Source organism: Sitophilus oryzae, unplaced genomic scaffold (assembly GCF_002938485.1).
Source record: "Sitophilus oryzae breed Bouriz unplaced genomic scaffold, Soryzae_2.0 scaffold_376_pilon_pilon, whole genome shotgun sequence".
NCBI classification, from domain to species: Eukaryota; Metazoa; Arthropoda; class Insecta; order Coleoptera; family Curculionidae; genus Sitophilus; species Sitophilus oryzae.
The window spans coordinates 512,996-536,994 of NW_022146947.1; the positions used below are offsets into that span (position 1 = coordinate 512,996).

At 32.0% G+C, this 23,999-nt stretch overlaps 1 protein-coding gene across 1 annotated transcript; it reads right to left on the reverse strand.

Annotated features, from left to right (window-relative positions):
* Positions 1 to 1,810: 1,810 nt before the first annotated feature.
* Positions 1,811 to 23,058, reverse strand: LOC115885175. The gene is made up of 3 exons (XM_030903989.1): positions 22,974 to 23,058; positions 19,202 to 19,289; positions 1,811 to 2,140 (listed from the first exon to the last, which is right to left on the reverse strand). The coding sequence occupies exons 1-3, from the start codon at positions 23,056 to 23,058 to the stop codon at positions 1,984 to 1,986; spliced, it is 330 nt and encodes a 109-aa protein (XP_030759849.1). The 3' UTR covers positions 1,811 to 1,983.
* Between the last annotated feature and the right edge of the window lie 941 nt (positions 23,059 to 23,999).

Genomic DNA, 23,999 nt, shown 5'->3' on the forward strand with positions numbered 1-23,999 from the left:
CCTAAAAACTATAGTAATGTTAGTTTGTCTTTAACAGGATATGTATACGCGTATTAAGTACAAGAAAAAAATACATATATTTCTAAACATTTAGATACTTTGAGTAGGTACACTAATTTGTATACAATTCCATGGGATAGGTCCGCACAAAATTTGATAAATATAACAACACACCTTTAGGCTGGAATATATATATTCCACTCTTTTTGTTCGCACAATTCCAAAACGCTTGTTTTATCATTTTATATATTATGAAATTTCCAAAATATTATCAAAAAAATAACACATGCCATATCGTTAGAACTTTTAGAATGATAAAAGGAGTGTTTTGGTGTAGTGTGCTCAAATTGAATGATTACTTGTGATCATTTTTAATCCATAAAAAATGGAGTTAATACAATAAATAATTACTAAAATTGGAATTACACATCGGAGATTGCTTAATACTGACCGTAAAATTAAGATAACTATACAAAAAAAAAAATTAAAATTAGATGAAACAACGAATGGAGTTAAAAAAAATATAAGAACGATTATACACGCACCAAGTGAAGATGTCGTATGATCGAAAAAAAAAACGGCGTCAAAGACGGCTGGGGGAAGTACAATCGATTATAATTTCGGCGAGGTCAGTCTCTAAAGTATCTAGATGTCATTTACTAAAAATTGACATTAAACTTGTCAAAATAAATTACACTTATTATAGAAATATTAAAACTGGATCATCAATCGTCATTTCCAAGCCAACTGGACGCCGTTTTTTCTATCATACGGTATAACATAAACGGAGTTTGTCTACGGGTTGTTATGATATACAGTTCCATATGAAATTTCCAATAGCAGCAATTCTCTTAACAAAATACACATGACTCAACATGCAGTAAACCCATATATCCATAAAGTTGATTTAGTCAAATCGTAGGTATTCTGTTAAAAGAAGTACCGTATGATCGAATAAAAACGGCGTCGGCGATGGGTATGAAATGAAGATCGCTGTCATTTTATAATGTAAAATTATATGGGAAATGTCATCGGATCGTCATTTCCAAGCCAACTGGATCCCATTTTTTTTCGATCATACGGTACTTCCCAAGAACGGTAAACTAATAGGATTGCTCATCCTCATAAAGTCCCGTTCTCAGAACTGCGTCGTGTTGCGGGCGACACAGTTTGACATTTCAAACAACCAATGGGAGCTGTACTAAATTTAAAATTGACGCAGCTGTTTGAATTTTGTACAAATCTGATTGGTTCTTTTGAAGTGTTGCTGGCGACAGTCGCTGTTTTGAGAACGGGGCTTAAGACGTACGTTCGCCTCTTCCCGCGCTTCAGCTGACAGTTGTGACGTCATTGTAGTCCTTGTCATGATAGTGTGTATTATTAGTTGCCTATGGTAAACTTATAAAAATAACAGCTGAGAAATTTTGAGTTAATTATTTTGTCAATTTTAAATGTGAAAAAGGTGTCTTTAAAGTGTTTAGAGCTATAGAGTGTATAAATACGTTCATTTTGTGTTGTGGATTGTGACAAAGTGCTTACTAAGTGCCCACGATATTGTTTATTAATTATTTTAAAGCAAAATATGGAAGTACTCTAAAAAGAATGCTTGCAAAAGGTGATGCTGGGAACTGGTGTTCTTAAAAATGCATTATCCGAGTATTTAATACGATTTATACAGTTTATTTTCTATACTGCATACATATAAGGTGTTTAAATAAATAATCTAAATAATGAACGTTTTGCATTCGGCAAGCAATAATGCACGTGTGTGTATTATTGGTTGCCGGATAAGGACTAATAACCATGACAAGGACTACAATGACATCACAAAGCGAGTAGTTTTCGCATGCACCTGGCGGACACTTTGGCTGAATGAGCAGTCCTATTAGGTTAACTGTTCTTGGGTACTTCCAATATAATGATGTTCTTTCTTTCCTCTATAAAAGGAACCTAGGCCAACAGTAAATCTATGGTCCGTTGTTATTATAGAAGCCTCTCACATTCCTCACTGATTACAGTGTCGTCATCCTCTTCCGAATCGTCTGTGCAGAGTTCATCGTCGTCGGACCAGTGTTCGAACTCCTCCTTGTGATGTTCCAGGGCCATTAGTGATGTGAACAAGGAGTCACAAGCTGAACACCTGGAAAGAATTTAACATAAAATTAGTGTTAGCCTTGTAAACGGGCAAGAATGCTAAGAATCTACTATGTGAATGAAACCAACGTGTTATTAGAGGTAGTAGTATAAGAAACTAGGCCTTCAATACGAAGTTTCGGTAAAAACTTGAATTTTTAATATAAGTTACTTTGAAAGAACAGCTTTTATTGAAACATTTCATAAAAAAAACACTTTTTTATATTGTTCATCCCTTCTCGGGGTGAATATCGGGTGAATTTAAAAAAATCTTAATTGAAACATATAAAAATATAGTAGCGATTTTTACCAAGAGACATTTTTTATGTAAAAAGTCACGGAAATGTATATTTTTTACTCAGTAGTTTTATACAGGTACGGACGAAAAGTTATTACCCTTCAAAACAGTTAAAACACATGTAGGTGGTGCCCTCTACAAATAGGAGTCATATTAACGTCAAAATCAAATTTCTTATGTTAAAAAAACATCAAGACACCAATTTTCATCCAAATATTGACGTTACTTCAGAAATGATTTGGAAAAAATCGAAATAAAAATGAAACTTCTACACACTGTATCTCCGAAACTAAACATTTTTGGACATACATTTATACGTACTATTTTACTTATTTTTATCAGCAGAATATGCTGCCGAAGTTTCCGGAATACAGTTCTGACCACCCTGTATACCTAATATTTTAAAAAAACTCAAAATTTCAGTGAGGATGCAGTCAATAATCACCACACAGGCTAATAAAACTACTTTTTAGCCTGCGTGGTGATTATTGAATGCATCCTCGCTTAAATTTTGAGTTTTTTCTTAACTTAGTCAGTCACGTCTAAACCTGCTGTTTTCTAATATTTTGTGTAATTATATTTTTTTCTATCTATTTTTACAATTTTTGCATCATCATTCAAACGCTTAAATACCACCTATATTAGTATTTTATTGTCTCTTAGTGCAGCATTCGAGATTGCTCAAATCAGCAACCGCCAACTTGTTTTTAAACAGATTAATTCGGAGGGTTTCAGAGTGACGGGCGCCGGCTTTGCTAAACTTGCTGTCGGTTGCTTTATTGCTTTAAACCCGATTGCGCTTTGTTATTTTGTCAATCAAGCCCTACCGCTATTAAGTCCAAGTTAATGCAATTCGACTGTATTGTATTTAGAGTTATAACTGATGGTAATGCAGCTGCCGCGTTCACATAAATGAGTTTTTCGTTGAGCTTTATGATTCAATATGTTCAGGTTTTATGCTTTCGAAGTCGATAAACAAAAACTATATATGTATACAGGGTGGTCGGAACTGTATTCCGGAAACTTCGGCAGCATATTTTACTGATAAAAATAAGTAAAAAAGTTCATATAAATGTATGTCCTAAAATGCTTAGTTTCGGAGATACAGGGTGTAGAAGTTTCATTTTTATTTCGATTTTTTCCAAATAATTTCTAAAGTAACGTCAATATTTGAATGAAAATTGGTGTCTGGGTGTTTTATGACATGAGAAATTTGTTTTTAATATCAAAATGACTCCAATTTCTAGGGGGCGCCACCTACATGTGTTTTAACTGTTATGAAGAGTAACAACTTTTTGTCCGTACCTGTATAAAACTAGTGACTGAAAAAATATTCATTTCCGTGATTTTCTACGTAAAAAATGTCTCTTGGTAAAAATCACTACGAACAACCGTTCTCAAGATATTTACAATGGAAATAGTCAATACATGTCATTATTGACTAAGAATAAACATGTTGAGTAGATTGTTATTTGACTGAAATGAGAATTTTGGGAACTTTTTATTTTTTTTAACTTATCATAAATTTTTCTTCGAAAAAATGATGATAAAACAGTTTCTGTTGAACTTTTGGCACAAAAACATTGCAAATTTATGATTTTAGTCTAATAACTAATTAGTCAACATGTTTAATTTATGTCAATGATGACAAGTATTGGTAATTTCGATTCCAAATATCTCTTGGGTATTTCCATTACTGGCTCTAGACCAAGACAGGGTTCCAATGATCCTTGCCTTACTAATTTATAGGCTTTTTCGTTACCTTGGATGCCACTGAAGCCCGGTACCAAAAATAATTTAATTCTGTTCCTTTCTGCCAAGACTCCCAGTTCAACCAGCCATTCTCAGACGAGTTTCTCTGAGGTTGCTTCTTTGAGAACCATTACTCGTAGCGATTTTTACCAAGAGACCTTTTTTACGTAAAAAACATCGTAAATGTATATTTTTTAACTAGCTAGTTGTATACAGGTACGGACGAAAAGTTATTACTCTTCAGACCAGTTAAAAAATACATAGGTGGCGCCCTCTATAAGTAGGAGCCATATTGACATCGAAATCAAATTTCTCATGTCAAAAAACTTCCAGGCACCAATTTTCATTCAAATATTGACGTTACTTCAGAAATCATTTGGAAAAAATCGAAATAAAAATGAGACTTCTACACTCTGTATCTCCGAAACTAAGCATTTTAAGACATACATTTATAAGAACTTTTTTACTTATTTTTATGTGCAGAATATGTTGCCGAAGTTTCCGGAATACAGTTCGGACCACCCTGTATATTAGTCGGTTTAGAACGTTTTTCTACGTTCGTTGTCCGATACCCAATTTCAGGTGTGGTCTATTCGTACAATCCTCTGTTGACAGGTTTCTTTCACTCATCGCTTTGTGTACGCTTTTTTGCTATTCCAGTTTCGGTCTTCCCTGTTTTCTTCTGCCCTTTGGTTGCCAATTGATTATTTTCTTGGGCCATCTAGTATCCTTCATTCGCTCTACATGTCCGTACCAGATCAGCTGCTTTTTCTCTATATCCTGTGTTATCGTACCTTCCAGACCATTTGTTGTTTTATGGCATTATTTCTTATTCGTTGTTGTCTTGAAATTCCTATTAATCTTCGAATGGCATCCATTTCTACGGTCTCTATCCTCTTCTTGTATTTCTCAGTTATTCTCCATGTTTCTGCTCCATACAGGAGGTTGCTCTTTATCAAACAAAATCTAACCTGAGATAAATCTCAAGTCAAGTTAATAATAAAACAGTTTCACCGAGAATGTCTACATTAAATTAATTAAAATCGTTATTCATTAATAATTCAAATCTAATCGGTGGATAATATCATTAAAAATAAGAAGGATAGGAAAACAATATAACATACAAACATCTTTCAAAACACAAAATACACTTAGATTTATTTTATTACACACTAAACCAATAAATACTGGACAACAAACAGAAAATGTAATACATATACAAAATACAATGTCAATGCGATCAATTTTATATTGGTGATACATCTAGACCCCTAAATGTTCGAATCAAAGAACATAAAGATTATTTAAGAAAGGGAGATTTTCACAAACCTAAGATTTGTCAGCATTCATGGGACACGGGACACAGATTTTAACAACGCCAAAATTATAATATAAGAAAAAAGAAAGAAGCGATAGCCTCTAAAAGAAAAATAAAAGAGGCTTTTTTAATACAATCTAATAAAAATAAACGTATTGCTCATGCATCTGTAGATGTTAGTAATGTATGGCAATCGCTTCTTTGATTTTAAAGAACATAACATACGTAAAAATTAAAAAACAAATTAAAAATAATCATACAGAAAGTTTGAGACTTTTTGGTTTTACCTTATTAAGTAATTGTTATCAGGTAGTAATTGTTACTTTTGAAGTTTATCTTGATATTATAATGTCATTTTAACAGAACGTCAACGGTTTTTGTAGACGTATCTGTTTAAAAAAAAAAGTGTTCTCGAATAGTTGCATTTAAATATCTTAAATAGTTTTTTTTTCTTTATTCTTTGTATTTTTTTGCTTCCGACGACGGAAAGAGATAAACTTTCCGAAACGTTAAGCATTTTTTTGTTCGTTAGGCAAATTTGTATATTTGTAAACCTACCTTCTGACAAGTAGTTTCCGTTTGGGATTAACGCAGAAGTGTTTACAAAAAATAACTATTTTATTTTGTAGATTTTCTTGCAGTGGCGTAATACCCATATAGGATTTTTTTCGATAAATAGTGTATTTTACTAACCAAACAAAAAAATTAAAAAAACCTTTCTCAATACACTATATTATGGTAAATTACTAACTTTTAGTCATAATATAACAAGATATGATGAACATTTTTTAAATTGTATAAGTTACGAAATGAATAGTAACATGAAAAGTACGAGTAAAGACATTTCTTTATCTTCTATAGTTATACATTGTTTACAGGGTGATTCTTAACATATACGCATAAACTTGGGAAATTATTGCTGATGACAAATAATGACAAATAATGAAAAAAAATGTTAGTAAAATATTTTTAGATTCTGAAATAATTTGAGTTTTTTTTTCACAAAAATTTATCAATTTTATCAGTAAATGCACATTTAATTTAATGGAATTTACGTTTTTTCTTTTTATTTCAAATAGTTTGTTATAGTCTAAGAGCTAGCAACGTTTTCGAGAAAGTATTTTAAGACGTCTGGCTCTTTGATATATCTTTTACTATGCTCTCTGGAACAGCATGTGGCCCGTCTGGCTGTCAATACCCGTTGCATTCACTACTTGCATCGGAAGAAGATCCTATATTTTTTATTAATTTAGTCCTATAAATTCTAGTATTGAATATGAATCAAACATGTCGCAGTACGTAGAGTTTTCGACCACGAACCGATGATTCAGAGTTCGAATCCGGGTCAGGTCAAAGACTTTTTTAATTTATTTTCGTTTATATTCTGATAGTAAAGTATTAAATAATTCTGGTAATTAAATAAAAACAAATATTTAATACTTTACTATCAGAATATAAACGAAAATAAAATAAAAAAAGCCTTTGCCCCGACCCGGATTCGAACTCTGAATCATCGGTTCGTGGTCGGAAACTCTACGCACTGCGCTATGGAGACATGTTCGATTTATATTCAATACAAGAATTTAAAGGATTAATAAAAATATAGGATCTTCTTTCAATGCGCAGTAGGGAACGCACCGTTTACTGGCAGCCAGACGGGCCGCATGCTGTTCTAGAGAGCATAGTAAAAGATATATCAAAGAGCCAGACGTCTTAAAATACTTGTTTTTCCGATGTTGCTAGCTCTAGTACTATTATCTCCGTAAATAAAAATATTTTACCAACTTTTTTTTTCATTATTAGTCATTATTTGTCATCAGCAATAAGTTCCCAACTTTATGCGTATAGGTTAAGAATCACGACCCTGTATTTTTATGATGTAACTTAAGTTCTACGAGCTAGGACAAATAATTATACAGTTCGTACCAAATAAACTTTTAGTCACGTGTTTAAGCTTGACCGGCACAGCGTTGCCCAGTTTTATATATCTTCTTTTAATCAAAATATTTTAGGAAATAAAAATAAATGAATTATAAATCTATAAACAGTTATTATTTACATCAACAAAACTCACCTCCTTATCAGCAGTTAATGGACATAAAGGGTCAATATTACCGCTTTCCCGTTCATTCAAAATATTCTAATAAAGTTGCGATGATTTTTTTTACGGTTATTAAGCTATCTTGTACACTTCGCACTAAATGGGTTCTAAAAGGAACAATGTTCGATTGCAAGGTCTGCTAATAAACATTTTTAAGCTTAAAGTATCAAAACACTGTTTATTTAAACCAAAAACTCGTAATACAAAACTAAAGTGTTAAAATGAATGGCAATGCCAAAAAATAAATAAATAAATGTTACAACTTGACATTTTTACAGCACTACCAGCTGAATCCCCAGCGCGAAATTTAAATTCCAGTTAGTCAACCCGGCAGGCGCCGAATATCTCCATGGTTGGCAACAATGAATTTATAACTCGCGCTCTCGATTACGTAACTAAAAGTTTAATTGTGATTGATACCAAATATACAGTTCAGTATTTGTCAGAATTTTGTTTATAGAAATTTTTCTAGAAAAGACGTTTTTCTTTTAATTTTCTTATAAGGCCCTAAAGTAAATTTACATAAAGTTCTCATTTAACAACTTGTCAGGTTTGGTAAATATAATGCGGCAAGTTCCCAAAATTTCCCAATAAAATGGTGCCATAATGTCCTTACCCTGACTTTGACTTTCCGAGAACTCTTGGAGAACTCTAATAAGTTTAGGGGTAATTTATTTTCCTTTCAAATCTGTTTATATATAAACAGCAAATATGAGAAATTTCCTTTAGAAGCTTTTGATAAATTTCTAAAGATTTACTCTGTATTAAATGTAAATGGGTAAATAAATGTCTTTGAACATATTTTTTAGATACTAAGCAAATAAAAAATAATTACAATAATCTATACTAATATATAAAATCCTTAAGTGGCTGACTCACTGATTAATCACGATCCTGCTCAAACTACTCAACGTAAGAAGTTCAATTTTGGTCAAGGACAGTTAACCTAATAGGACTGCTCATTCAGCCAAAAGTGTCCGCCAGGTGCATGCGAAAACTACTCGCTATGTGACGTCATTGTAGTCCTTGTCATGGTTATTAGTCCTTATCCGGCAACCAATAATACACACACGTGCATTATTGGTTGCCGGATGCAAAACGTTCATTATTTAGTTTATTTATTTAAACACCTTATATGTATGCAGTATAGAAAATTAACTGTATAAATCGTATTAAATACTCGGATAATGCATTTTTAAGAACAGCAGTTCCCAGCTTTACCTTTTGCAGGCATTCTTTTTAGAGTACTTCCATATTTTGCTTTAAAATAATTAATAAACAATATCGTAGGCACTTAGTAAGCACTTTGTCACAATCCACAACACAAAATGAACGTATTTATACACTCTATAGCTCTAAAAACTTTAAAAACACCCTTTCCACATTTAAAATTGACAAAATAATTAATTCAAAATTTCTCAGTTGTTATTTTTATAAGTTTACCATAGGCAACTAATAATACACACTATCATGACAAGGACTACATACATTACGTCTTATGAGGATGAGCAATCCTATTAGTTTACAGTTCTTGAATTTTGGTCATACAGGTTGATTTTAGGATTGTAGAGGTTTCGATAAGAAGGGATTTTTTCGAAATTCCAGTTCCAAGGGGGTGAAACCACCCTCAAATATTACAATATTTTTATTTAAAAACGGCCAAGTTTCCGAAAAAACGTTTAAACACGTATATTTTATTTTGCTTTTTTACATATTTTAAGATTTTTTTTTTTAAATATATACAGGGTGTCTCGAAAAATCTGGTCATTGATTAATCACGATCCTGCTTAAAGCGCTTGATGTAGAAAGCTGATTTTTAGAAAACAAATTGACTTTAGGGTGTACAGGTTCGTTAAGAAGGAATTTTTCGAAACTCGAATTCTAAGGGGGTGAATCCAACCCTCAAATATTAGATTATTTTTTATTTAAAATCCGGTGAGTTTTTCGGAAAAACTCTTAAACACGTATATTTTATTTTGTTGTTTTACATAATTTAAGGTTTTTTAAAAATTTATACAGGGTGTTTCATAAAATATGACCATTGAGTAATCACGATCCTGCTCAAACCAATCAAAGTAAAGTTCAATTTGGTATACAGGTTGATTCTAGGGTGTAGAGGTTCGATAAGAGAGGGATTTTCGAAATTCCAGTTCAAGAGGGTGAGACCACCCTCAAATATTACAATATTTTTATTTAAAAAACGGCCAAGTTTTCGAAAAAAACGCTTAAACACGTATATTTTATTTTGTTTTTTTACATATTTTAAGATTTTTTAAAAATGTATACAGGGTGTTTCGAAAAATCTGGTCATTGATTAATCACGATCCTGCTTAAAGCGCTTGACGTAAAAAGCTGATTTTTGGAAAACAGATTGACTTTAAGGTGTAGAGGTTCGATAAGAAGGGATTTTTTGAAAACCGAATTCTAAGGGGGTGAAACTAACCCTCAAATATTAAAATATTTTTTTATTTAAAAACCGGTGAGTTTTTCGGAAAAACTCTTAAACACGTATATTTTATTTTGCTTTTTTACATATTTTAACATTTTTTTAAAAATCTATACAGGGTGCCTCGAAAAATCTGGTCATTGATTAATCACGATCCTGCTGAAAGCGCTTGACGTAAAAAGCTGATTTTTAGAAAACGGATTGACTTTAGGGTGTACAGGTTCGTTAAGAAGGAATTTTTCGAAACTCGAATTCTAAGGGGATGAAACGAACCCTCAAATATTAGAATATTTTTTATTTAAAATCCGGTGAGTTTTTCGGAAAAACTCTTAAACACGTATATTTTATTTTGTTGTTTTACATATTTTAAGATTTTTTAAAAATGTATACAGGGTGTTTCATAAAATATGACCATTGAGTAATCACGATTCTGCTTAAACTGCCTGACGTTTAAAGCTGATTTTTGGTAAACGGATTGACTGTGAGGTGTAGAGTTTCAATAAGGAGGGGTTTCTCGAATCTCAAATTCCAAGAGGGTGAAAACGCCCCTCAAATATTACGATATTTGTTATTTAAAAAACGGTTAGTCTTTCGGGAAAACGCTTGGACACGCATAATTTATTTTGATTTTTTCCATATTTTGAAATTTTTTAAAAAATCATACAGGGTGTTCCAAAAAGTTGGGTAATTGATTAACCACGATTCTGCTTAAACTGCTTGACGTAAAAAGCTAATTTTTGGCAAACGGATTTTTCGAAAGTCAAATTCCAAAATCACCTTCTTAAACCATTTATAATTATGGAGTAGCCTCCCTCACATATTTAGATACCCAAGCAGCATTTGGACGTCGGGACAACGTTGTGTCACGCGACCAAACGTCGGGGCGCAACGTCGGCACAACCTCGTGCCAACCCTAGTCTGCACTAGTTTGGAGAATAATTTTTGGGTCGAAACGACGTTGGATACCGACGTTGGCTAGAAGCCTAATTTAGTACAAACTGCAACGTTGTTTAAAATCCTAATTCACAGAAATACAAAACTAATATGGCGTCTAAGTCGCGTTTTATCCTAAATTGGGATAATTATAGTAAAAATATTATATTTATAATTTAGTTAGAGACATATGTCAGATGGCAGTGAAGGAAAACAAAACAAAAGTATTTAAGTGTGGAGGATGTTTGAAGATCATAATTATTGAAACACTTTAACCGACTCTGTAACTCGTTACCCAAGGTAAAAAGTTAAACGCAAACAACTTTATTGATAAATGTATTGTTTCTACTTTAAAAAATACTAATGGGCCTTGAAATTAAAGAAGTTTTAAAAATTTTCTTGAATTTTTTTTTTAGTAAAATGAGAATAATTTATTCGCATTCGAAAAAATTGTTTCCGCGTATTTTTTAGGGTCAAATATTTCAAGTTAATGTATTCAAAAAGCAGGAATTGCTATTTTAAGAACGAAACATTTTCTTATTTAACAACATGGCGGCTTTAACTTTGTTGTTTTGGAGATTAAGATGGAGTAGTTCGAGTAGTCGCATACTGGACTAATAAAGTCGCAGTTCGGCCTTAACAGGTAGTATACTAGTCGCAAGATTGCCTAATTTAGTCATTCTAGAGTCTAGCTTGTGCCGCCCTCTATAATCTAAATAAACGAGGAAGTGTCGGTAATATATGTCGATGTATATTTAAATTTAGTTTTATATGTACCTTTCTTATGTCCCATTTTAATTAAGTTTTTTTTTTATAAAAACAAAAACAGCACTGAACTGTCTGACTGAACAGAACAATGAATTGAAAATTTAAGATTTAAGGTTATGGTTCAATACAGTTGCAAAAAGGTAGTGACTCTACGTCCTACCAACGTAAGAATAAGGAAATCTAAACAACGTTGGAATTAGTAAAACAGACGACGTTTGCATAACGTTGGAATAGGTCCTGAAACTGACGTCGGAAAACTCTATATTATCCAACGTTGTAACTACGTTGTCCAAATCACCTAAAGATCACTTAAGCAAAAGGTTACAAGACAACGTTTATTCGACGTCGCAGAAGCTTCTACTTTGCTGTAGTACTAGTCCAACGTCGGCACAACGTTATAAAAACGTTTAAATTTATTTTAATACCCAAGGTAGGGAGCTAACTATTTTTTGTAACTAATCCAACGTTGTGTTTAGTAAACATATGGTCGCAAGTCGTGAAAATGCTACTTGGGTACTCTCTTTGTAGTTGGGCCCATAGTTGCCTATTGTTGGCTCAGCGAGCCCAAGTTATCCTTGCTAATTTCCTAATATCATGGTCCCATCTCAAGTTTATCAAAAAATATAAATGACGTACGGAATACCGCTACGCGCCCGGTCGTGTGATTCTAAAGTACGCGCCTACCCGAGGGTTGAAGTGACAACAAATTTACATGTCGCTATAAATTTTCTGAGAAAAAAAATTATACAATGAGCTGTATTTTTTAAATATATTTTAAAAACAATATTTTAACGTTTTTTTGTAATGTACAAAATGGAAAAGAAAAGGAAAATATATTCATATTTTTTCTCAATAAAGCTTTGTGTTTCTAAAAAGGCTTCCCTTGTAAGGCTAAGTATGCTTTTTTAAAAAAGTAAATAAAGATGTATTTTTTTATCTAGAGCACTCTACTTTATTTTTAAGAATTATGTGAGAATATTTTAAATATTATTTAACGTATAGCGTTAATATTAAAACGCGACGTTAGAAACATAGTAAATAATTTATTTTCTAACTTGCTCTCGTGCTAAAATTTTATGTTTTAGTTTTGAAGAGAATATCTAAGAGCCTCAAGCGTTAATTTAAATGCGTGTTTCAGAGTTACCAAGCGCACGAAAATGAATTCTTAATTTTAAAGTCCCAAAGGATAGTAAAATAAAGTTTTACCTTTTGAAGTTTGGTATAGTTTTAATTTTAAAGATAAAAGTGGATTAAATTTTTTAAAACTGATTTGTTATTCAATAGTTATTTTTTATACAAGACGATAAAATTGTATTTTATCGTCGACCAAAAAGATTAATTTCGGGAGACAATAATGCAATTTTATCGTCGTGTATAAAACAATATTTTTTTCCATAGCGAGTTACCTACGTTTTAAAAAATATTCAGAAATTATTGTTTCAAGGAATTTTTTACGAGTAGAAAAAATATTGTGCTGGGTTGGCGTTGGTTTCTATGTAATTTGACAAATAAATAAAGCTGTCTTTTTAGTTGTCAGTTTTGAATTCAAAATTTTTTAATTCTCTTTCGTGTCGATTGCTGATTGAATTGGAGCCAGAAATGGCTCAAAACGAAATAAATAAATTACCAACAGATATTCAGGCTGAGGCGACAAATGCCATATCCAAACTACTTCCATTTAAATCCCGAATAACTTATGAAAAGAAATACAACATTTTTCAAAAATGGAAGCAATTAAAAAACGTACGAGAAGAAATAAAGTTTTTAACCTATCCTCGCTGTTAAAGTATCATTTAATCTACCCTTGAGGTTAAAGTACTATTTTATCTACTATATTTGATAGATATAAGGCAATTTTAACAGTTGCTATGGAAAAAAAGTCCTTTTACTTCATGATTTTTAAAACTAAAAAAGAAATAGTAGTACAAGAATGTGTATTTCATGTCTTAATAAATTATGATAATATTTATAAGATCTAAGGATAATATATATTTTTCTTGGTCCTTAAAAAGCAATATCCTTTTGCCCAAGATAGATTATAGTTACCAAAAACAAACAGCAACTAAATGAAAGTTAAATTTATGGATTAACAAGCCCTAAGTCCACAAACTAAAATTATCTGTAACGTTTATTTAAGCAAAGTTCAACAAATTAAACTTTAATAAATAAACAAGAGATTTATGTTAACACACGTCGTTCCAAATAGCGCAAGTGTTAAATAGATAATTTACAGAAATAACAATAACCTTAATTTTAAAATTAAAAATTGCCATAAAAAGGAATTATTACGTTAGAACACTTAAATTAAATTTAATAATGTAAAATCAGGTGTGTCAAAAAATCTTTAAATTTAATAAAATGACTATAAGAATTATACAGGGTGGTCCAAATTGTATTCGGGAAACTTTGGCAGCATATTCTACCGATAAAATTAAGTAAAAAAGGTGTAGAAGTTTCATTTTTATTTCGATTTTTCCAAATAAATAATAAATTTCTGAACTAACTTCGATATTTCGATGAAAATCGGTGTCTGGATGTTTTTTAACAGGAGAAATTTGATTTCGATGACAATATGACTCCTACTTCTAAGGGGCGTCACCTACATTTTTTTAACTGGTTTGAAGAGAAATAACACAGATTAGGTATACTATATTTATTAGGTAGGTAGGTTATTATTAGGTATACTATATGTATACAGATAAAAATCTTGTTCCTAATTCGTGGTACAAAAATTGTCTTTTATGACGATGAGCAAACGAGTAAAATTTATTGTGCGCAAAAATAAACTCGCGTTTTAACAGCGTAATAACTGTACCGGTCAGGCGCTGTGCACAATTTTAGAGACCATAAGTTGGCGTGCTATATGTGCAGACTAGTAACCTAACTAGTGCGCGACTCCGAAAATTGGAACCACGAAAAACAATGCTTTTGACTTTATAATCTGTGGTAATAACTTCTCGCCCCTACCTGTATACAACTATAAATACTGAGTAAAAAATTATACATTTCCGCCTGTTTTTACGTAAAAAACGTTACGTTTTCTTGGTAAAAATCGCTGCAACTAGGTAACCGTTCTTTATCCCTAAGATATTTGAAATAGAAATTATCAATACATATCATCACTGACAGAAAATAAACATATAAAGACTGTTCAGCCATCGTTCAACGTTACGTCATCATTATTTGTCAAATATGAGTTTTAGGATGTGTCTGAGATCAGTTCATATTGTTTAGAAAATTTTAAGTACGTTCCTATACCGGGTGCGTCTCAAAAGTGGCTCACCCCTATAACTTTTTTATTTTTTTAATTAAAAAACGAGATTTGGTATGTTAGTATATGACATAAATTAGGAATGATTGAGGTATTCAATTATTTTCGGTCACTTCCTGTTTCACCGGAAATGACTAAAACTTTTGATTTTTAAATGGCACCCTCGTTATTTTTTGACTTTATTCGAAAGAAAATGACATTCTGAATAGAATGACATATCATATGTCAACTTTTGACATTTTCGCATATAGTTTATTTGAAATTATAACTTGCGGTTCGTAACGAAAATTTGACTCGACATACCAAGTGTGTGGTATCAAATTATTCGTAAAAAATGCTTTTTTCAAATATGCTAATGAGCCACCCTCGTTCCATTTAAAAAAATTGAGAAATGATAAAAAATACGCTTTGGACATTTTCTAACTGGCCAGGACAAGACACTAAAAACATTAGACGATCAAATCTATTTTTCCAAGGCTCCTTGATTAAGAATTAGTGTTTTTAACATAGCCATGGTACTCTAGATTAAATTTTAAAATACGACTTTTTATTAAGCGAGAATGTCAAAAGTTGACATGTGATATGTCATTCTATTAAGAATGTCATTTTCTATCGAATAAAGTAAAAAAATACCGAGGGTGCCATTTAAAAATGAAAAGTTGTAGTCATTTCCGGTGAAACAGGAAGTGACCAAAAACAATTGAATACGTCAATCAGTCCTAATTTATGTCACTTACTAACATACCAAATCTCGTTTTTTATCTAAAAAAATAAAAAGTTGTAGGGGTGAGTCACTTTTGAGATGCACCCGGTATTATTGATTGAGCGAGTTTCGTTTTTTTTTCGGCATTCTTCATCAATTACGATTCCTTTCGCTCCAACCCTTTGGACTGTCGAAATTTCTATTTCTAAAGCATCAGCAACTCGCTATATTATATAAAAGCACTATGAATTTGTATTTTACATAGGAATATTACACCTTTGCATTGTACTTACTTCATATCCACAGTATTCTACCAGAGTGTCTCTTTCTCGAGAAAAATAAGTTATAAGCTTAGCAATGAGCTCTTGTTCATTTTGATTAAATCTTTGAGGCATTTTTGCAATAAAAAAATTTGAATTTTGCTTGACAGCAACAATCGATTTTTAATTTTGACATTGATCGAGGTCCGTCAATAAAATTATAACCCCAAATCAAATGACAATGACAATTACTAAAAAGAATATGCAGTAATTTACGAAATGCTGTAATGACGTCAACAATCTCTTTCATCTGGCTGTCAAGTGATTGAGAGAGTTCGACAATATATGACGTGACGTTCTAATATAATATATTTATATTATTTGTCTGGGTTTTTACCCATCCCAAGCTCATATATTTTTAATTATCGTCGAGACTACGTTGGAAATTTTAACTTAGCTAAGAAAAAGTCGCGGAATAAAAAGTTTCTGTCTCGTTCTCTTCCTTCGGTAAATTTTTGAAAATTCCCAACTTCGTTAAATCAAAAATTGCCCGTGGAGAAGTTCCCTCCGGAGTTTTATTGGAGTTTAATTTATAAGACGATGTTGGTAAGAAGTCGAGTGCAACGATAATAGTACCTAGTCAGTCGGAATTAGAAGTTAGGACGTCTTGATAACGCTTCTTTTCTTTTTCTTTTAAACGAGAAATTTAAACGAAATTTTATTAAACCTTTCTCTTGTATTATTAATTTTTCATTACGCTAAAAAAGAATAAAGGACATTTTTAAAAGCACGGATTTTCATTTTTTTTGAAGAAATCTAATGTTATATTGATTTATAATTCATTTACAAATCAATGATAAACTAAAATTCAAAACTTATTAAATAGAAATAAATACAGGGACCGGCAATAGTGCGTCGGGCATATGTAGCTCTCAGAATAAAAAACTTGGGAATTTTGTTTAAATAAAAACCTAAAGTATGAACTGGGATGTGTTCAGGAAAATATTTTAACTTCTATATGATTGCTCAAAAAAGTGTGAGTGGATCGGGATAATTTTTTTTAAATGGAACACCCTGTATATTATCGTATTTTTGGTTTTCTTTCAGATCACCTTACTGAGATACGAGTAAATATATTTCGATAGTTTCAAAAATATTAATAAATAAAAAAAATATATATTTTTCAGCATTTCTTAAAAATTACTAAAAATACAAGAACTGTCGTAAAATCAAAAGTATATTATTTGGTAAGTATAATATGGTAAGTATATTATGGTAATCGTAAATCATACAGGATGTTCAAAATTCTAAGCCAAACTTTCTAAAATTTAAAATACTTTTTCTCCGTTTTTTTTAAATAAAATACTCTGTATATTATCTTTTCAATAGAGGGAGAATTAAAAAATGAACATTTTTTGTATTTAGGGTATTTCGAAATTTTTTAACTGTTTGGCAGATATGCGCGGTTATATATTTCATATTTCCTATTGCATTTTCCACAGTAAATTTTTATTAAAGCCACCTAATGATTTTTCTCTTGTATTTTACCGTTGAAAGAGCCATATGAAATAATACTACGTGTATCTACAAAGCCATTAAAATTTTTAAAATACTTTAAATACAAAAAATGTTCATTTTTTAACTCTCCATCTAATAAAGGAATAATATACAGGGAATTCCATTTAAAAAAAATATTTTATATTTTATAAAATTTAGCGTAGAATCTTAAACACCCTGTATGATTTAAAATTACAATATTCATAGCAAAGCAAGTATAGACCATCTAAAGTAACTACCTAATACAGTTTTTATTTCAGGACAGTTCTTGTATTTGTAATAATTTTTTTAAAGAAAGTTGAAAATTAGATATTTTTTATTTATTTATTAATATCTATGAAATTATCAAACTAATATAAAGTGATCTGAAAGAAAGCCAAAAATGCGATAATATACAGAGTGTTCCATTTCAAAAAAAATCATCACGATACACTCTCACTTTTTTGACCACCCTATAGATATTAAAATATTTTCCTGAAATACATCCTCGTACATACTTTAGGCTTGCACAAGATTCTCAAGTTTTTATTCTAGGAGCTAGATTGTTACAGGACCCTGTATATCATCATAATTTATCCAAATATGAGACACGCCTTTTTACTGTTTTGCGGAAATGTGATTTTCCTTAAATTTCAATAATAGAGTAATGATAGTGATTCAAAACTTGGATACTGGCAAATCATTTTTCTTATTTAATATAATGTAATGTGGTTTCTTATTACATTCTTGAAGAACTACACTCCAGGCATTCAATGTATTCAAGTATTATTGACAAATATGAATATATGTAGCAGAATTCCCAATGGTAGTTATACATCCGATATTGCTCGTTATTTTTCTTTTCTCCAAAAAGATACATTTCACTTAAGAGAAGTTTAAATTGCAATGTTATGTACTATACAGGGTAAGCCAACGATAGAGTAAAGTCTATTACCTCGTTTTTTGGAGAATTACGAAAAAATGTGAAATAGAAATGTTTTAAGTTTTGTACACAACTATAAATATTATTTGTGAATATACAGGGAACTTCAATAAGTAATGTAACATGTATTTTTTAATACCACACGCCATGTTTTATTTCATTTTTAGATTCTGATTCCTTCTCCATTTAGAGGCAAAGTAAGTAATAAAATATACATAAAAACACAAAAAGGCAAGAAACGTAATAGTCTTGCAGACAAGCCTCTATAAAAAACTTATCTCAATTTTATATAGTAGGGTTGGATATAAGGACGAGTAATATAGAAGAAATAATAAATATGCCAATTGAATTGAGGCCCAAATAGTCCTAAAACCATAAAGGTCATTAATTCTTATCATGCGGATCCCTTTATCTAGAACCTTCTGGAACAAAATACCCTCTAGGGAACGTTATATTTAATACAGTTTTATCACCTGGCCCAAAAAGGTTTTTCAAAAAAATTAGCCAGACGACGCAGTTTTTTTTTTCTATTATATTAAATTTTAATATATATTACGAAACAAGGTCGCAAATTAAAAATAAATATGTGTAAGTGTAGGAATATATACAAAGGACCTGCTTATAATATAACATATAATTTATATTTTTAATTGTGTTGGGGTGTAAAGCGTTTTTTAATTAACATGAGGATTTTTTTTTAAATATAAATATTTAGTAAATTATAAAACATGATACTTACCCAAAATGCCTTTTTTTCTGCTTGTGTGCTGACAACTGCTTTGGACAGGAAAATGTCCGATCACAAACATTACATGTTAGAGCCTCCTCTGTAAAAGAAAGATTATATTTAATATTAATTCATAAAATAACTGGTACATACTTTCATAAATATACAAAATCACAAATGTACAAAAAGATGGAGAATATCTTAACCATCTAAGATTCGCTGATGACATAATCCTGATTGCCAATGGTCCTGAGAAACAACAAGCACAAATTTATGAACTAAATAAAGTCTTAAAATGGATGTAGCAAAAACTAAAGTAATGTACAGGGGGTCCCACTAAGAATAGCTCTCGGCTGTATCTCGGAAAGTATTAGCCGTAGAGCCTACGGAAAAAAATATTTATGACTAAAGGGGCCATGAGAAATTGCTGGAAATTATTTTCAAGTTTGTAAAACGGCCGCTAGAGGGCGCAACTGCTATGGAAAATAAGAAAGTAGAATTTTTACAGAATTTTGCCTAGATAATGAGTAGTATAAATAATAGCTTCATAATCTTCAGTAAATTTTGGATTTTTTTCGTTAAAACCATTTTCCCCTATTTGCTAAAATAAAGTGGTGGGGGAAGGTTAGATCTATCTTTATATAAATGTTAATAACTCCAGACTGGATGATCAGAATCCAACAAGCGAGGGCTCGTTTAAGAGAGCGTTTCTTGCTTATATTATACCATAAAAATAATAATAATAAGGTTTTGAACGTAGACACTAGGGGGTGCTTTCTTACAATTTAACAAACATAGCGCGTTTTTTTGAAAAAATTAAATACAATAGTATATGTAATTTTAGCTGATAGTAAAGAGCAGTAAAAGCTTAAAAAGTCAGTGAAAACCGCATATTGATATCTTCTTTCAAACCGAATATATTAGCAAAATTATAATAAATACCAAAAAATAAGCCCTTAATTACCTTATTTTTACAATACAGTATCATATATCTCTGATTAGTGTTCCATTCTAACAAAAAATAAAACAGTTAGTTTATTTTAAAATCAACGAGTCACCCAGAATACCATAATACCAGATGTATTAATATCTAAAATTAAGATATTAATAACAGTGAACAAAAGAAACGATTTCAGTGAAGTCATGGTAGCTTTTGAAAGCCAGCTTTTGACGTAATATATAACGTCAAATTGTTATTAGATCAACATTTTGATAGTCGTTTATCTTTTGATTGCTTTTTCAAAGTACTAACAACTTCAACTACTTCAAATAATAAAGGCATTTTGAAAAAGCAATTAAAACATAAAAAACGCTGGTTAAGACTATCAAAATGTTGATCTAATAACAATTTGACGTTTATACTATTACGTCAAAAGCAACTTTTTTCCAAAGCCTACCATGACTTCACCGAATCATCGTTTCTTGTTCACTGTTATTAATATCTTAATTATTAAATATTAATAGATCTGGTATTGTGGTATTCTGGTATTTCGTTGATATTAAAATAAGCTAACTGTTTCTGTCTTATTTTTTTGTTAAAATGGGCATAATCTAGCGGGGTACTGATACCGTGTTATAAAAATAAGATAGTTAAGGGCAAATTTTTGCGTATTTATTATATTTTTGCTAATATCTACGGATTGAAAAAATATATCAAGATGCGGTTTTCACTGACTTCTTAAACTTTTTTTTCTCTTTACAATCAGCTGAAATTACATATACATAGATTCCGGTGATCCAGTCCGGAGTTATTAACATTTAAATAAAAACAGATCTAACCTTCCCCCACTACTGTATTTTAGCAGATAGAGAAAAATGGTTCTGACAAAAAAAAGTCTGAAATTTTCTGAAGCTGTTATTCATAGTAGCCCTTATCTAGGCAGAATTTTGTAAAAATTGCATTTTCTTATTTGCCGTAGCAGTTGCGCCCTCTAGCGGCCACTCTACAAATTTGAAAATACTTTCCAGTAATTTCTCATGGCCTCTTTAGTTATAAATATTTTTTTCTTCAGGTTCTACGGCCAATACTTTCCGAGATACAGCCAAGAGCTATTCTTAGTGGGACACCCGGTACAACGAACTAGTGGAAAGAAAAGACACATTTAATAAATAAGACAACACTAGAAATAGTAGTATATTTGGGATAACTAATACACAGCTCGGGATCTCTACTACCAGAAATAAACAGAATAATTAAGTTAGCATGGAGAACTTATGGAAGAAAGTCAATCATATTTAAATTTAGAATGCCACTCTATCTAAAGAAGAAAACATTCGACCAATGTGTACTACCGTCATGACCTAAGCATGCGAAACTTGGACACTTAAAAGGAATATCATAAGGAAACTGCAAGTCGCACAACGCTCAATAGAACGAAATATGCTGGGAATAATCAAGAGAGACCGTAAAAGAATAGAGTGAGCAAGACCCAGGTAATAGATGTCATCCGCAGAGTCAAATCCCTCAAATGGCAATGAGCAGGATGCCTGGCAAGAAGAACGGACAAGAGATGGACCAAAATAATTACAGCATGGTACCCACGAGGAATTAAGAGATGGGACCATGATATTAGGAAATTAGCAGGAATAACTTGAACCCACATAGCCAACAAAGGACAACAATAAGCCCAACTACAAAGAGAATATGTGAGGATGGCGACACCATAATTGGAAATGGTTAAATAAGCTAAAAATGATGATGATGATGATGATATGTTTTATTCTTCTAAAAAAAAGCACTTTGCAGTAGCAGATCGCGAGTTCTGAAGAAGCACGGTTTCTCTAAGAAGAAATTATCTACTATTTTAGAACACAAAGATCATTTCTTCTAGTTCTCACGCAAAAACGGTATTATTATTTATTATTTGATCGTATAAAGTCTAACGTAAAAACATCATACACTCAATTCAATGATTTCTTCCTTTTTTTTATCTTGGCGGTTGGTTGTGCACGTGCTCAACCAATTTTCTAAAACAAATATTTATTGTGAGATGGTATCTTCTGCTGTAAACATAACTAAGGTAATTGCTTCACTAATTTGATGGTAGATATTCAGTCTAAAGCCCTGAATTCACTCCATTTCCTTTATGCCTCATGTTTGTCTAAGACTGGAACGATTAGTTACAATAATAGTCGCAGAATTTAACGTTTGTACGCGAAAATTGACGCTTTCAAACATAAATCTCGTTAATTCGTCTCCATTTGCCTTTGGGAAATCCTACTACATATCTACGTCGATAAAATCAACGCCTCTGCTCTAGTAATTCGGCCTCGAAACCTGTATTGTGTGTTGTAATAAATCAATAATCGTTGATTTTGGTTTGGTTAATTTCTAATCGTACATAGTTTTATTAAAATACAGTATGATAAAAAAAAACGGTATCAAAGACGTCGGGAGAATGACAATTAATTTTTAAGAGCGAAATGAACTTGCCACCAACAATTTGAAATTTTTTCAATTATAATTTCTAAATAAGTTATTTTTCAATATGACAAGGCAGCTTTGGTGATTATTGTGAACTATATACTATTATGAATTGCCCATCATGTTCGACGTTTGGGAAATGCTCGGGAGGAAAGTTAGAGGTCGCGAAGCGGTACCAGCTTCATTAACTAAATTTCGCTTGGGTATTAAAGAAGAATGGGAAAGCATAAAGCAATATGGTATATACAGCCTCAATGACAGTATGAACGGACGTATACAGGCAGTTATAGCAGCCAAGGGAAGCAATACAAAATATTAGGGTATTTTTTACGATTTTTTTTATATATATCAACGACTTGCCATATATAGACTCAACATCTAAAATTACACTTTTCGCTGATGACACAACAGTGGCCTTCTCATTTGACTCATTGGAGGGTGCCATGAAGGGGAGTGAGGTAGTGCGGGGCCATGTTGAGTCATGGTTTTGCGCCAATAGGTTGCTTCTGAATCCTGACAAAACGAATAGGATGGTTTTCTCTCTTAGGGACTTAGAAACAGCAAACGCAGATGTCCAGAGTATTAGGTTCCTGGGAGTGCAGATTGATCCTCTGCTTCGGTGGCATGAGCATGTTGATGGGGTTGCGTCTAGGCTTAGAAGGGGATTGTTTGCTCTGCGTCGCCTTTCAGGAAGTGTTTCCGGGCCTGTACTGAGGACTGCATACTTTGCTTTGTTCGACTCGATCTTATCCTATGCTATTCTCGCCTGGGGACATACAGCCCAACTAAAGAGGATCTTCAGCTTGCAAAGGGCGGCTGTGCGAGTCTTGGCTGGGCTTGGCTATCGGGCCGACTGTGGAGAGGCATTCAGGGCTGTGGTTGTGTTGACTGTCCCGTCGGTATATTTAATGGAAAATCTCCTTTATGTAAAAAAGAACCGAGACCTTTATAGGGTCCATGGAGAAGTCCATTACCATGAGACAAGGGGTAGGGATAGGCTCGTGCGTAGACCACCGATTAATTAGGTGCCAAGATGGACCTGGGTACCTGGCAGTTAAATTCTATAATAAATTACCTAAGAAAATTGCGGACATGCCCCTCTTGCGGTTTAAGACTGAGGGTAGGGGCCTGCTGATGCAGTATTCCTGTTATTCCTTCCAGGAACTTTTAAATATTATTTTTTTTCCTTCCAGGAATTTTTACAACATATACATATACACTACCTTACCCCAGGGGGGTGACAGTAAACCGGAAAATTGGAAACAGTTGTGGCGCGGTTCTACCCAGGCAGAAAGCATGGCCTTCTAGACTGTCCTAGACAAAAATCTGAATATTTCTATATGATTTCTGTCAATTTCTGCTACGGAACATTTTTATGCACGTCGG